At 38.4% G+C, this 13,281-nt stretch overlaps 1 protein-coding gene across 1 annotated transcript in view; it reads left to right on the forward strand.

Moving 5' to 3' along the window:
• The window catches only part of SYDE2 (synapse defective Rho GTPase homolog 2), a gene marked incomplete at its 5' end in the record, with an annotated part of 39,159 nt that overhangs the window by 1,814 nt on the left and 24,064 nt on the right, over positions 1-13,281 (forward strand). The window contains 1 exon segment of the mRNA XM_027772256.1: positions 10,433-11,134. Within this exon segment, the coding sequence (XP_027628057.1) occupies positions 10,433-11,134 (702 nt within the window).

The raw sequence follows: 13,281 nt of genomic DNA on the forward strand, positions 1-13,281 counted from the left end.
ATGCTGGGCGTGTGTTTGTGCATGCCCAAGATCCCGAGAGGAGAATGGAGGAGAAGGGATTGCAGCGTGACCATCCCCTCTGTGGGGAGATTTCTCACTTTCTGTCTCTCTGTCTCTGTCTGTCTGGCGAGCAAACACGCCCTATAATGCCCCCTAAAAAAAAAAACACCCCAAAAAAAAAAAAAAAAAGTGTATTGATCCTTATCCATAATAAGATTTTTCTCCCTATTTTGTGTGTACATTATTTCTAGTTATCACTGAAGGCTGAAAAATCTCTAAGGTTGTAAGTATCAAAAGTTCTTTTCTGAAAGAAATATAAATACCTTCAAACTGAACCCAAGGACGGCCTTTTGAACTATGCTTTTAAATATAAAGGACTGGGGCCGGCAAGTGGCATGGTGGCTAAAGGTGCTGGACTCCCACATGGCCAACCATGGTTCAAGTCTCGGACCTGGTGGCTTGCTTTCTCACTTCCTCTCTCTCTCTCTGTCTCTGTCTGATCAAACTGGAAAACAATAATAATAATAATAAATAAAGTTAAATAAAAATAAAATAATTCTTTAAAAAAATAAATATAAAGGACTTTTAGTGAGCATAAAGACTTACATGTCAGTAACAGTTCTTAAAATAGTAAATATTGAAATGTAAAATGTATTCAGTGTACTTCTCTGATAAAAATTACAAACCTTTCAGGACTGGGTTTGTACATATTAACTTTATTTAACCAATAACACATAGACAAGAGTAGAGAAATAAAGTTCACGAAACTTCAAACAATGAAGACAAATGATGCATTTCTAGTGTATGCAAAGTTGAAAAGTATTCTTGGCTGTCAAATTTCATCCCTACTGTTGAGTAAAAGGATAAAAGGTAAATTCTCATTGAAGAGAGATGCACTTTATGCAAAGATTATTTAAACACGCATACCCATTTCCAGAAGTAAAGAATTTGTAATCGTTTATTATATTTTACTGGCACAATATCTTTACCTCTCCTGATCTTGGTTCAGTTAACTCTGTATGATAGTTGAATCTCAGCCATAAAAAAATTATAAAACCTTAGTCAAATTTTTTTTACCTTCTTGTAGGAGTAAAACATTTACTATCTGATAGTTCTTAATGCCCTCAGTAATAGTGTAAACATTCAAGGATTTAAAAACTAATAATAAACATAGTTCTAAGAATTAATTCATTGATTTTTTTTTTTTTAATTAAAAAAATAGTTAAATGAGGGAACCAGCAGTTAGCGTAATGGCTATGTCGCTGGACTCCCACGTACTCGGCCGTGGTTTGTAACCCTGACCCGGTGGCTTAAAACTCACGCCCGGCGCGTGTGCGTGCGTGCCCAAGATCCCAAGAGGAGAATGGAGGAGAAGGGATTGCAGTGTGACCATCCCCCATGGGGGGTGATTTCTCACTTTCTGTCTCTATGTCTCTCTGTCTGTCTGGTGAGCGCACACGCCCTATAGCGAAAACCTCTCAAAAAAAAAAAATAGTTAAATGAAATTGCTAGCTTTAAACAAATTTAAACAAAACATTAGAATTACTGTGTGGTAGCATGTTAGATATTTTATAAGAAATCTAAGCTAAAGCTACTACACTCTGATTTAAGTAAAACTCCTACGTATTTCTTTCACATCACTAATTTATCTGTTAGAAAAGATGAAAATAATTTGTGCATTATTCACAGATCTAGTCTATTGTAGATTCATAAAGATTTTTTTCCCCAAATTTATTCATGAAAGTTAGTTAACCTTATTAAGACCATTCTGGATACTTTAAGTAGTTCTTATATAATCTTTATACACCCCCCCCCATGTAGATAAGACGACTGTCATTTAAAAACAGCAACAAAAGGAACAGAGGTGTAAAGTAGTTTGGCAAAGGTCACTCAGTTGGTATGTGGATTCAAGCTAGTATGTGGATTCAAACTTGGTCTCAATCACTTCAAAACCCCTATTTATATAAGGTCAAAGACACTCTAAAGTTATTTAAAGGTTTTATCCAATCATATTAAATTGCTTGGATTGAGGAGATGGATGGAATTTCAACAGAGTTTACAGAGGTAATTACCTCCAAGTTGCAAAGAAAATAGGGGAATCCTAGAATAGGTTTTAATACTTTAAAGTAATCCCTGTATCCACTTTAAACCTTTATCTTCCTTCAGATTGATATTGCATTCTACTTTTAAGTCACATTTTCTAAAAAATTATTTGGGGCAGTCCAGATGATGCAGTCTATTCTTTGTTGTATGAAGATGTTAAATATCCTAAAAGGTTTTATACATTTTTATAAATAATAATATTCATGAGGATATTTTCTTTCAGAATAAAGTTAGAATTTTTATAATACAGAATAATTATATAATGAGATAGATATTACTGACTTACATAAATTGTTTGAAGTATTTTAAGATTATATGACAAATAGAACCTAAAATAATTTTCTACTTTGATATCTGGTTTCTACTAAGAACCACTAAAACTTTTGGTGGTATTATAATACCAGTGATTTGATGCAGTTAAGTATGTAATGTTCACAAATTGAACAATTTGTTCCTAATTAAGATGATTATTTAAGAAATCTAAAGTCATTACCTGTAGTAAATATCGTCAAGTTTCTGCAAGCCTTGAGATTATGAAGGAATCTTAATTTATTTGCCCACTATACATTGTTATAAGTCTTTATAGATAAGTTTAATTAGCATATAGTTCTCAGAAATAACTCCAAAAACACCAGGTTGGGCTATTTTAGCTTTTTTTTTTTTAATAATAATACCAATTATTTTAAAAATTATTTTATTTAACTATTTATTTTAATTTGACCAGAGAAGGATGGAGGGAGAGTGGGAGTGAGAAAGCAAACTGCCAGGTCTGGAACTCAAACCATGGTCAGCCATGTGGGAGTCCAGTGCCCTTAACCACCACACCACTTGCCGGCCCCAAGGCTATTTTAGCTTTTTATAGCTTTAAAAAGTAGCCATATTTCGAAGACTGACACAGGCGGATTATTAGTTCCAGGCCAACTTGGGCAACATAATAGGAGACCCCGTTTCAAAAAAAGAAAAAAAAAACAAAAACAAATTAACCTGCTTGATTCTACCCTTCCTGCTATATGATTTGTGAAAGAATAAAATTTAGGTTTATAACTTGTTAATAATTTGTCTAACATTTTTACATTATTTTCTTAAGGTGGTATTAATGATCTGTTACCATCTTTAACTATCTTAAAGTGAAGTTGACACTTAACCATGATGCATATTCCCATCTATTTCTCTTCTTTCCTCAGGTTTTTGTAGCAGTGATTTCTTATTTTTATGAGCTGTGTTACTTTTATGTATTTTTAAAACAAATTCTTCCGCATTGGACCTCTTAGAGATTTAGTAGCAATTGGCATTGCAGTTTAATTTTGACAGTTATTAGCTTTGAATCCCTCTCTGAGAGATCTACCATTGTGGCCCTGGAAGCAAGTGCAGTTGCCTTTTTTTGGAAGTGTGCCATGAAACATTGGAGTTGCTGGTAGCTGGAAAACTTTGAGAATTACAAATTCAGCAGAAAATACTGTGTTGATTTGAAAGTCCTAACATTTCTACATCAGTGATTCCCAAGGGGTGTCTATAGTGTTTATCTTATGAGAATCATTAAGGCTATTTTCTAGACCTTTGCTCAAAGTGTGGTTCACTATTTTAGAACAGTGCTTTTATAACTTAGTGTGCATAGTGTACAATACAGATTTACAAGGTGTATCTGAGATTCTGAGGTTTTATAAACTCCCAGTGTAAGTACTGCTCTTTGGTGAACCACATTTTTGAGTAGTGAGGTTCTGGAGTTCTCATGTCCCCCAAAGTTTTGAAAAAGCCTGGTACCTCATTCTTATATTTGGTACTTAGCAGAATACTAGATTGCTTTCCACTTCAGTTCTCTCTCTATTTTGTACTTACTGCTTATATATGATGAGTTTTAATAGTTTCCTCCATACTGATCTCATCTTATACCAGTAAATACTAGTGAGGTTTTGGAATCTGCGAGAGAAGGCTACGTAGTGTGGTTAACAGAATAGAGATTATGGATTTCTGGTCAGGCTCACCACTTAACAGGCTGGTGACCTTGAACAAGTTACTCAGCCTTTCAGAATCCTGGTCCTCAAGTTGCTGAGAAGATGAAGAAAGATAATCCTTTTGGTACTATGCCTTGTCCTTAGCGGTTATTATTAGGAAGACAAGCAGGCTTCATGAGGAAACTGCCTTGCTCCAAATTCTTAGGACTAGGAATGGAGAGTGAAACCATCAGAAGAATGAGGAGTCCTGCCTTGATGAACATTAGGAGTTGAGCCAGGATATGCCTCTTTAACAGTCCTTAGTTAATTCTGCTCATCTTATCTTTTGTGCTTCTTTTTCTTGCTCCTCCTCATTTCTTTGTGGAACTGCAAACAGTCTAAAAAATTTCTTCTCTGCTTTCCTGTCTCAAAAGTAGCACAAAGCTTTCTTTCTTAGGAGTTTTTATTGCTAGTCACAAGAGAAGGAAAATAATAGAATAAATGCTTCCTTCCTTTTTATTCTGCCTTGCATATTTATCTAGGAAAGATGAAAATACCTGTTTATCTATCTATACACATACACATGGAAACCTAAGGCTAAATTTATTCTAGTCATTTCATCTGGGCTGCCAGGTTTGACTCTGAAAACAGGGCTTGCTTCTACTTATTTAAATACAAGAGTTTAATAAATATTGAAAATTTAGTAATTTTTTTCATTTTTAAGGTTTTTGCCATAGGGCATGTGTGCTCGCTGAAGAGAGAGACACAGACAGTAAAAGGGAAAGTGAGAAGTCACCCTCTGGGGGAATGGACATGCCACAATCCCCTCTCCATTCTCCTCCTGGTATTGAGCATGCACATACATCTGCTGTGATCTTCAAGCCTCCAGGTTCTATACTTGAACTGTGGTTCACCATGTGGGAGTCTAGTGCCTTAACCACTGCACCACCTGCTGGCCTGGAAAAAATATATAATAATTTTTTAAACATAGATTTAAACATTTAATAATACAGCATTCTTAAGAATACTTTTATTTAGGGATTTTAAGGAGACATAAGGACAAGCAAATAGAATATTTTTATTTCGAGAGATTTTTGCTTTAGTGCGTGTGTTCTTGCTGAAGAGACAGAGAGAAAGAAAGTGAGAAATCACCCCCTAGGGAATGGTCATGCTGCAGTCCCTTCTCCTCTCAGGATGTGCTTGTCCTGAGTTTTAAGCCACCAGGTCTGGGACTTGAACCAGGGTCAACTACTTGGGAGTCCAGTGATATAACCATTATGGCATCTGCCGGTCTCTAGGATTTGTTTTTTTCAGTAGAAATTTAAAAATGAAGAAAAGATGTCTATAGATACTGTATTTTTTTTCTTTTTAAAATTTTTTTAAAAGAATTATTTTATTTAACTTTATTATTATTGTTTTCCAGTTTGATTAGAGAGAGACAGATAAAGAGAGAGAGAGGGAAGGAGAGCGAGCCACCAGGTCTGGAACTTGAACCATGGTTGACCAAGTGCTGTCTAGTCCCTTTACCCACCATGCCACCAGCTGGCCCCCTTTTTTTCTTTATGAGAGAGAGGGAAAAGAAGAGAAACAAACATAGGCATTTTTGACAGAATCGTCTGTGTCACATTCTTCCTTCTTTTGACTCCCAGTTAGCTAGGATTATAGGCACACATGGTTGTATTCAGTGTATTCAAGTTAGCCCAGGATAAGCTTGTTTAAGATTGGGATGCTAGTAGCTTTATTTTTCTCATTACAGTTCCTTGGAATATGGGACAAGTAAAAGCGTGTTTATTGAATCATTTATAGTGTATGTCAAAATTCTCTGATAAGACTCAAAATAATGGAATAGGTATTAAAAATTTTGGATATCTGAGAAAAAGATAAAATAAGATATAGTTCATAGTCATCATGAGTTATATAATTTTATATTTTTGACTTCAAATTTGTTATTGTGTTAAAACTATGTATAATCTCAGGGGCCAGCAGATGGCCTGGTGGGTAAGTGCTGGACATTCCCACATGTTCAACCACGGTTCGAGTCCCAGACCTGATCATGGCTTGCTTTCTCATTTTCTCTCTCTCTCTCTGTGTCTCTCTCTGGTCAAATTAAAATAAATAAATTGGGACCAGCAGTTGGGTAGTGGCTATGTCTCTGGACTCCCATGTAGTCGACTGCAGTTCAAGTCCTGGACCCGGTGGCTTAAACTCAAGCTGGGCACGGGTGCACCCCAAGATTCCGAGTGGAGAATGGAGGAGAAGGGATTGTGGCCTGACCATCCCCCCTGGGGGGTGATTTCTTGCTTTCTGTCTCTCTGTCTCTCTCTGTCTTTCTGGTGAGCGCATACTCCGTTTAGAAAAAACCTCTCCAAAAAACATTAAAGAATGAATGAAGAAATAAAATTGAATAATTCTTTAAAAAAACTATATATAATTTCTTATGAAAGTCTGAACTGCTATTAAATAAGACATTGTGGGGGCAGCAGGTGGCATAGAGATTAAGGCCCTGGACTCCTACATGGGTGACTGTGGTTCAACTTGGCATCTTGAGCATCATTCTGGACACATATGCTTGCATGCCCCAAATCCCAGAGGAGAATGAGGAGAAGGGATTGTGGCATGGCGATCCCTGCGGCGGGGTGATTTCTCACTTCCCCTCTCACTGTATCTCTGGCAAGCACATATACCCTTTGGCAAAAACCTTAAAAAAATATTAACTAATTAATTTTAAAAAAGAGATTTGATCCCAGCCCTATAGTCTAGTGGTTAAGGGAGCTGGATTCCACATGCTCAACCATGGTTTGAATCCCAGCCTAGTGGCCTGAAAAGCACATTGGACACCCACATGTACCTACATGCCCAAAGTCCCAACAGGATAGAGAAATCAAGGAGAAGGGATTGTGACATGGTTACACTTCACTGGGAGGTGTTTTCTCTTTATCTCTTTATCTCTTTTTCTCTATCCTCTGTCTGTCCCTCTCTGCTGAGCACATGTACCCGCTGGCAAAAAGAAAAAAAATGGGGGGTGGGATTTGGGCTTAAAAAGTAGTTTCAGTGCTCTTGGCAAAAGCATATGATCACTGAAAATCTAGCAGTCCCAGTGATTCCTGAATATGTGTTGATTTTTAATTGTTCATTTTAACTGTAAAAGAGATGGAACCAAAGAAAGACTTGAATCTTCAAGTTTATGGATTAAACTACATCATTTCTTGCTATTTATTGCTATTTATTTATTTATTTATTTATACTTATTAGCTGTCATTGGAGCCTGTTTTATTTGTTATTTGCTTATTAAATCCTAGAGGATGGAGGTGGCTGTCCTTCGGTAGTAGCCTAGGTGTGCTACTGTGAACCTTGGAGTTAAAAGTTTGAGTGCTACTGCTTCTATTTAGCAACTGCATAGTTTTTAAAGTATAAACATAATTATAAAATATATAAATAATACTTCAAATGTAAATAATTATATTTCAAATATTAACATATTTTGTCCTTACCAAGAGCCACCTTATAAGGTAAACTGGGATGGTATTACCCACCCCCACCCCTCCCATGTTCAGAGAGGTTTGCCTACTTCCCCACTGTTGATGGGTGCCATGGTGTGGTGGAGACGGGTAAGAGCATGAATTTTAGGGTTAGGCGAGCTTAAATTTGATTCCCAGGGCTAGCCTCTTGACCACATTCCTGATATTCTTTAAGGCTTATGATGATAATCCTACCTTCTCGTAGGATTGTTGTAGGGGTTGAATGAAGTTAGGGGTTTCCTTACTGCTTTATCTTTTATGCATGGTACATATGTTTGCATAATTATTAAATAAATAAATGTTTGTTTAGTAGGAGTCTTTGTGAGCTTTGTTCCCTTCCAATTCCTAGTTTAATTCCTGCATCTGGAATAAATTGAACTTGAACTCTAATCTGTGTTTAAAAGTTTTTTTTTTTTTTAATTAATTTTCTTGGTTAGGTACATATTTAGGATTAAAAGAGACAAGTTTGTAATTTTTAAAGAACTTTTTTATTCCAGTAGAAAGGAGTTTATTGTACAGTGTTGGTTATGCATGAGCTTCTTTTCTTTGCTTGTTAATTGTGCGCCTCATTGCTTAATGTGTTTTATCACTGTTGTTAGACTATTATATTTTACTTGCTGTAACACCAGGATGAATCAACCATACACACACTTAAAGTGTCATGAGACCATAATTCCATAATTTACAAACCTAACATGATCTTAGATGTTTACAAATGTTGTTTGGTTCTAATTATCTGTGTGCAGGAAATTTTTAATGATAGATGCATTTTACTTATTAGCTGTCATTGGAGCCTGTTTTATGCAACTCTTTTTTTTGGGGGGGGGGGCAAGGTTTTTGCTATAGGTCATGTGCGCTCGCCAGAAAGAGAGAGACAGAAAGAGAGAAATCAATCCCCGGGGGGATGGCCACGCTACAATCCCTTCTCCACTCTCCTCTCAGGATCTTGGACACACACGCACATGCACCCGGTGTTGAGTTTAAGCTACCAGGTCTGAGACTTGAACCATAGTCGACTACATGGGAGTCCAGCAACATAGCCATTATGCCAACTGCTGGTTCCTTATGCAACTCTTTGGCAGCTCAAAAAATAAAATTCCTCTCTAATTAATTAATTAATTAGTTGAATGTGCCAGAGGGTATGTATATATACCAGAGAGAAAGACTGAGAGGGAAAGTGCCCCCAAGTGGGTATGATCACACCATAGTCCCCTTTTCTCCCTTCCTCTGAACTGTCAGAATCCAAGGCGTGTGCACACATTCCTGGCATGTTTTTCAAGCTACAGGGACTGGGATACAAGCTGTGGTAGCCATGTGGGATCTGACTCCCTCCACGAAGTACTCAACCACTGTGCTACAGGGCTGGCCCCCAAAGTTTCTTGCTTAGATGAAATTAGGTTATGATATACATTTTTAGAATTTTATCATGTTATATATTAACCCATACACATATCTCAATGGAGATCTCCCATTGGACGATTATTTTTTCTTTCTCTTCTTTTTAAAAATTCTCTACAGGGCTCATATAGTCACTGCAGGAGTGAGAGAGGAAAAGTAAGAAAGCACCCCCCACGGGAGGTGGCCATGCCACAGACCATTCTTCATTCTCCTCTCAGGATTTTGGGCATGCATGCAATGTGCCCTGTATGTTTTCCAAACCTCTGGCTCCTGGATTTGAACTATGCCATCAGCCTTATGGGATTCAGCCACCTTAACCCCCAAACCACTGGCCGGACTCAGGTTATGATTTTTTTTCAAAAGATTTTTGCCAGAGGGCACATCCACTCACCAGAGAAGAGGGAGACACAGAGAGAGAGTGAGAAGAAAGAGGGAAATCACCCCCCAGGGGGTGATTATAATCCTCCTGGGACTTTGGGTGCATGCTTATGTGCCTGGAGTGATTTTCAAGTTGCTGGGTCTGAGACTCGAATTGTGGGCAGCCCTGTGGGAATCCAGTGCTGTAAACACTGCACCACCTACTGGCTCCCAAGCTATGAATTTTTTTATGGTTAGGAACTGTTTCACTCATTCTTACTTCTCTACTGCTTAAGTTTGTGTCTGGCCAATAATAACAATAGCTGTATCCGGACCTTCATAAGGTATATTGATTTTTATTTTTGCCCTAGATATTTAGAGCTTAACCTTACAAAAGATGTTAATATATGGTTAGAAGACCAATTTTATGTTGACATTTTAGTAATCAGCAAGGCACACTTTTTTGTTAGTTTATTCAAAGTTATTATTTGTGTGAAACAGGAATATTATTTGTATTTTCTAAACTGATCCTTCTAATAATGAGTTGAAAATTATTTAAATATTAATTAAAGGCATATGTGTACAAAACATTCTATTTAAGCTTTTTATAAGTTGTGCTTTGCGTAGTGTAAAGCTTTGTTAGCACTATAGTTTTTTGTGTTTTTTTTTTTTTTGGACAGGTTTTTGCTATAGGGCGCGTGTGCTTGCCAAGAAAGACAGAGATAGACAGAAATTGAGAAATCATCCCCCAGGGGGGATGACCACGCCGCAATCTCTTCTCCTCCATTCTCCTCTCGGGATCTTGGGCACGCATGCTCATGTGCCCGACATGAGTTTAAGCCACCGGGTCTGGGACTCAAACCATGGTCGACTACATGGGAGTACAGTGACACAGCCATTATGCTAACTGAATTCTGTGACACTTATACTAGTAGTCTAGTTTGTAAGTAATAGAAATCATATTTAGATAGAAGCCAGTTTTTTTCTGATTCAGTTTTCGTCACTGAATGTTATTAGTATTACTTTATTTTTTAAAAAAAATTAATAACTGGTCTAATGTTAAATGTCTTTGCTGGCATATCAGGAGTTATATTCTACTATTCTTTCTTTTCTTCTCTGAAACAGATTTATTTGAAAATTTCTATGGATCTTCAATGAAGAGAAGAGAACTGGAAGATCTGAAGGATAATATTGAATTCAGAGGTCATAAACCATTTAATAGCATTACTGTTTCAAAGAAACGCAATTGGCTGTATCAGAGTACTCTGAGATCTCTTAATCTGGAAGAAGAAAATAAGACGTGCCAAGGTATAGGTCACTTACCTACCTCACCTACGTCTCTACCTAAGCATCAGCTCTCACAGCCTTTCCTCAAATCATCTGAAGAATACTGTGCCTATGTGGTGTGTAATTCTACAGACTCTCCATTATCAAGAAACTGTTCGTTAGATCTTAATGAGGAAAACGATGCAGACGATGAAGGAGAAATATGGTACAACCCCATTCCTGAGGAGGAGGATGTGGGTATATCGGGTGCCTTGAGTTTTGGTGAGGCGAGCTCTGCTGTTCTGAAGCTTCCTGCTGTCAGTTCGAGCATACTGTCCGGTAGTGACCTGACGAAAACAGAGCGGCATACTGAAGACCTGCGGTGCTCTTCTGAACACACTGAACCCTTCTCTATTCATATTACACAGTCACATGAAATGAATCCTACAGATTCCTTCCATCCCACGGAATCCGTGCAGCCTTGCAAGCAAAGGCTAGGACATAAGACACAAGAAGGCGTAATGGTGGAGGACAGTCCCACGTTGAAATCTCCTTTTGCAGGTAAAGATGATCATATATGTGCTTTTTCTTATTCGATCGTTCAATTCTCTGATAGTAGCTAAAACTAAACATAGAAGGTGTGTGTTCTGTTGATAAATTTTTCCTTACAAAGTGAATTTATTTTCACTAAAATCTCAAGGAGGTTTATAAATACATTTAGAGACATGGTATCAATAGTTTAATTATTCCTATCACAAACTTGGTTTTGTAAGCTGGTGTGCTTTAGTTTGTGCTTTGAAATAGTCGGTGCTAGGGCAGCAGGTAACATGGCGATTAAGCAGCTGGATCCCACGTTACCAACTGCACAGTTTCAATCCTGGACTCAGAGGCTTGGAAAACATGCTGGATACGTGTGCATACGTGCCCAAAGTCCTGAGAAGAGAATGGAAGAATGACTGCAACATGGCCATTCCTCCTGGGAAGGTGCTTTCTCACTTTCTCTCTCTCTTTCTTTCTCTGGCGAGTGCATGTATGCTATAGTAAATTAAAAAAAGAAAAAATAAGCATTGATTTTCTTTTTTTTTTTTTTTAGAGAAAATTTTGGTATAGGGAGCATGTGCTCACCAGAGAGACAGAAAGTGAGAAATTGCCCAAAAGCAAGAAATCACCCCCCAGGGGGATGGCCACACCACAATCCCTTCTCCTCTATTCTTCTCTCAGAATTTTGGGCACACACACATTTGTGCCTGGTGTGAGTTTCAAATCTCCGGATCTGGGACTCAAACCTTGGGTTCGGCCATGTGGGAGTTCAGTGATATAACCATTATACTATCTCCTAGTCCCTTATTGTGTATGTGTTTTGTTTTATTTTTAAATAATTATTTTATTTAGCTTTATTTATTTGTTTGTTTAAATTTAATTAGAGTGGGACAGAGTAAGAAAAAGAGAGAGAAGGAAAGTGAGAAAGCAAGCCACCAGGTCCAGGACTCGAACCATAGTTGGCCATGTGGGAGTCCAGAGCCCTTAACCACCACGCCACCTGCTGGCCCCTGTGTGTGTTTTTAATGTGTATTTTATTCTGTTTTTCAAAAGTTGTCTGAGGGTAATAGCTATGTCACTGGACTCCCACATAGTTGACCGCAGTTCGAGTCCCGGACTCGGTGGCTTAAAACTCAGGCCAGGCGCATGTGTGTGCGTGCCCAAGATCCCGAGAGGAGAATGGAGGAGAAGGGATTGTGGCGTGACCATCCCCCCTGGGGGGTGATTTCTCGCTTTCTGTCTCTCTGTCTGTCTGGTGAGCGCACGTGCCCAATAGCAAAAACCTGTCCAAAAATAAAAAAAAAGGATAAAAAGTTGTCTGGAGGCTTGTATACTCACCAGAGAGAGAGGGAGAAGGAGAAAACATCTCCCAGTGGGTGGGTAGTATGTTGTAAACCCTTCTCTATTTCTCTGTTCTGTAGTGATCTTGGTCTTAACACACAGTGTGTTTTTTCAAGCTGTTGGGGCTAGGATTTGAACAGCACAGTTGGCCATCTGGGATCTGGCTTCCCTTAACCACCAGACTATGCAGCAGCCCATACTAGTTAATTTCTTTCATGAGAAAAAGAGATCCCCCCACAACCAGGTCCTCCTATATCCTCTACCTAGGCTTCCAGATACCCAGGATCACAGGTGCTTCTTTAGGCAACCACAGTGTGCTCAGGTGATGAGGGACCTGAGCCCTAGGCCTTCTTTTTTTTTTTTTTCTTTTTTTTTTAAGAGACTTTTGCTATAGGTGTGCACTGCTAGAGAAGCAAGCAGAGAGAGACAACGAGAAATCATACTGCAATTCCTTCTTCTTCATTCTCTTCTCAGGATTTTGGGCACACACATGCCCAGAGAGTTTTAAGCCACCAGGTCTAGGACTTGAGCTGCAGTTGATTATGTGGGAGTCCAGCAAAGTCACCATTATGCCATCTGCTGGTCCCATGAGCCCTACTCCTGTATGTTTCCTGTAAAGTAGAGTGGCATTCTCCCATTCGTGCCACTGCAGCCAGGCCTAGTTTGTGGTTTTATTTATTTATTTATTTTTTTGAGAGGTTTTTTGCTATAGGGCGCGTGCGCTTGCCAGACAGACAGACAGAGACATAGAGACAGAAAGCGAGAAATCACCCCCCAGGGGGGATGGTCACGCCGCAATCCCTTCTCCTCCATTCTCCTCTCGGAAT

This window comes from Tupaia chinensis, unplaced genomic scaffold (genome assembly GCF_000334495.1).
Source record: "Tupaia chinensis unplaced genomic scaffold, TupChi_1.0 Scaffold000263_1, whole genome shotgun sequence".
In the NCBI taxonomy this organism is placed as follows: domain Eukaryota; kingdom Metazoa; phylum Chordata; class Mammalia; order Scandentia; family Tupaiidae; genus Tupaia; species Tupaia belangeri.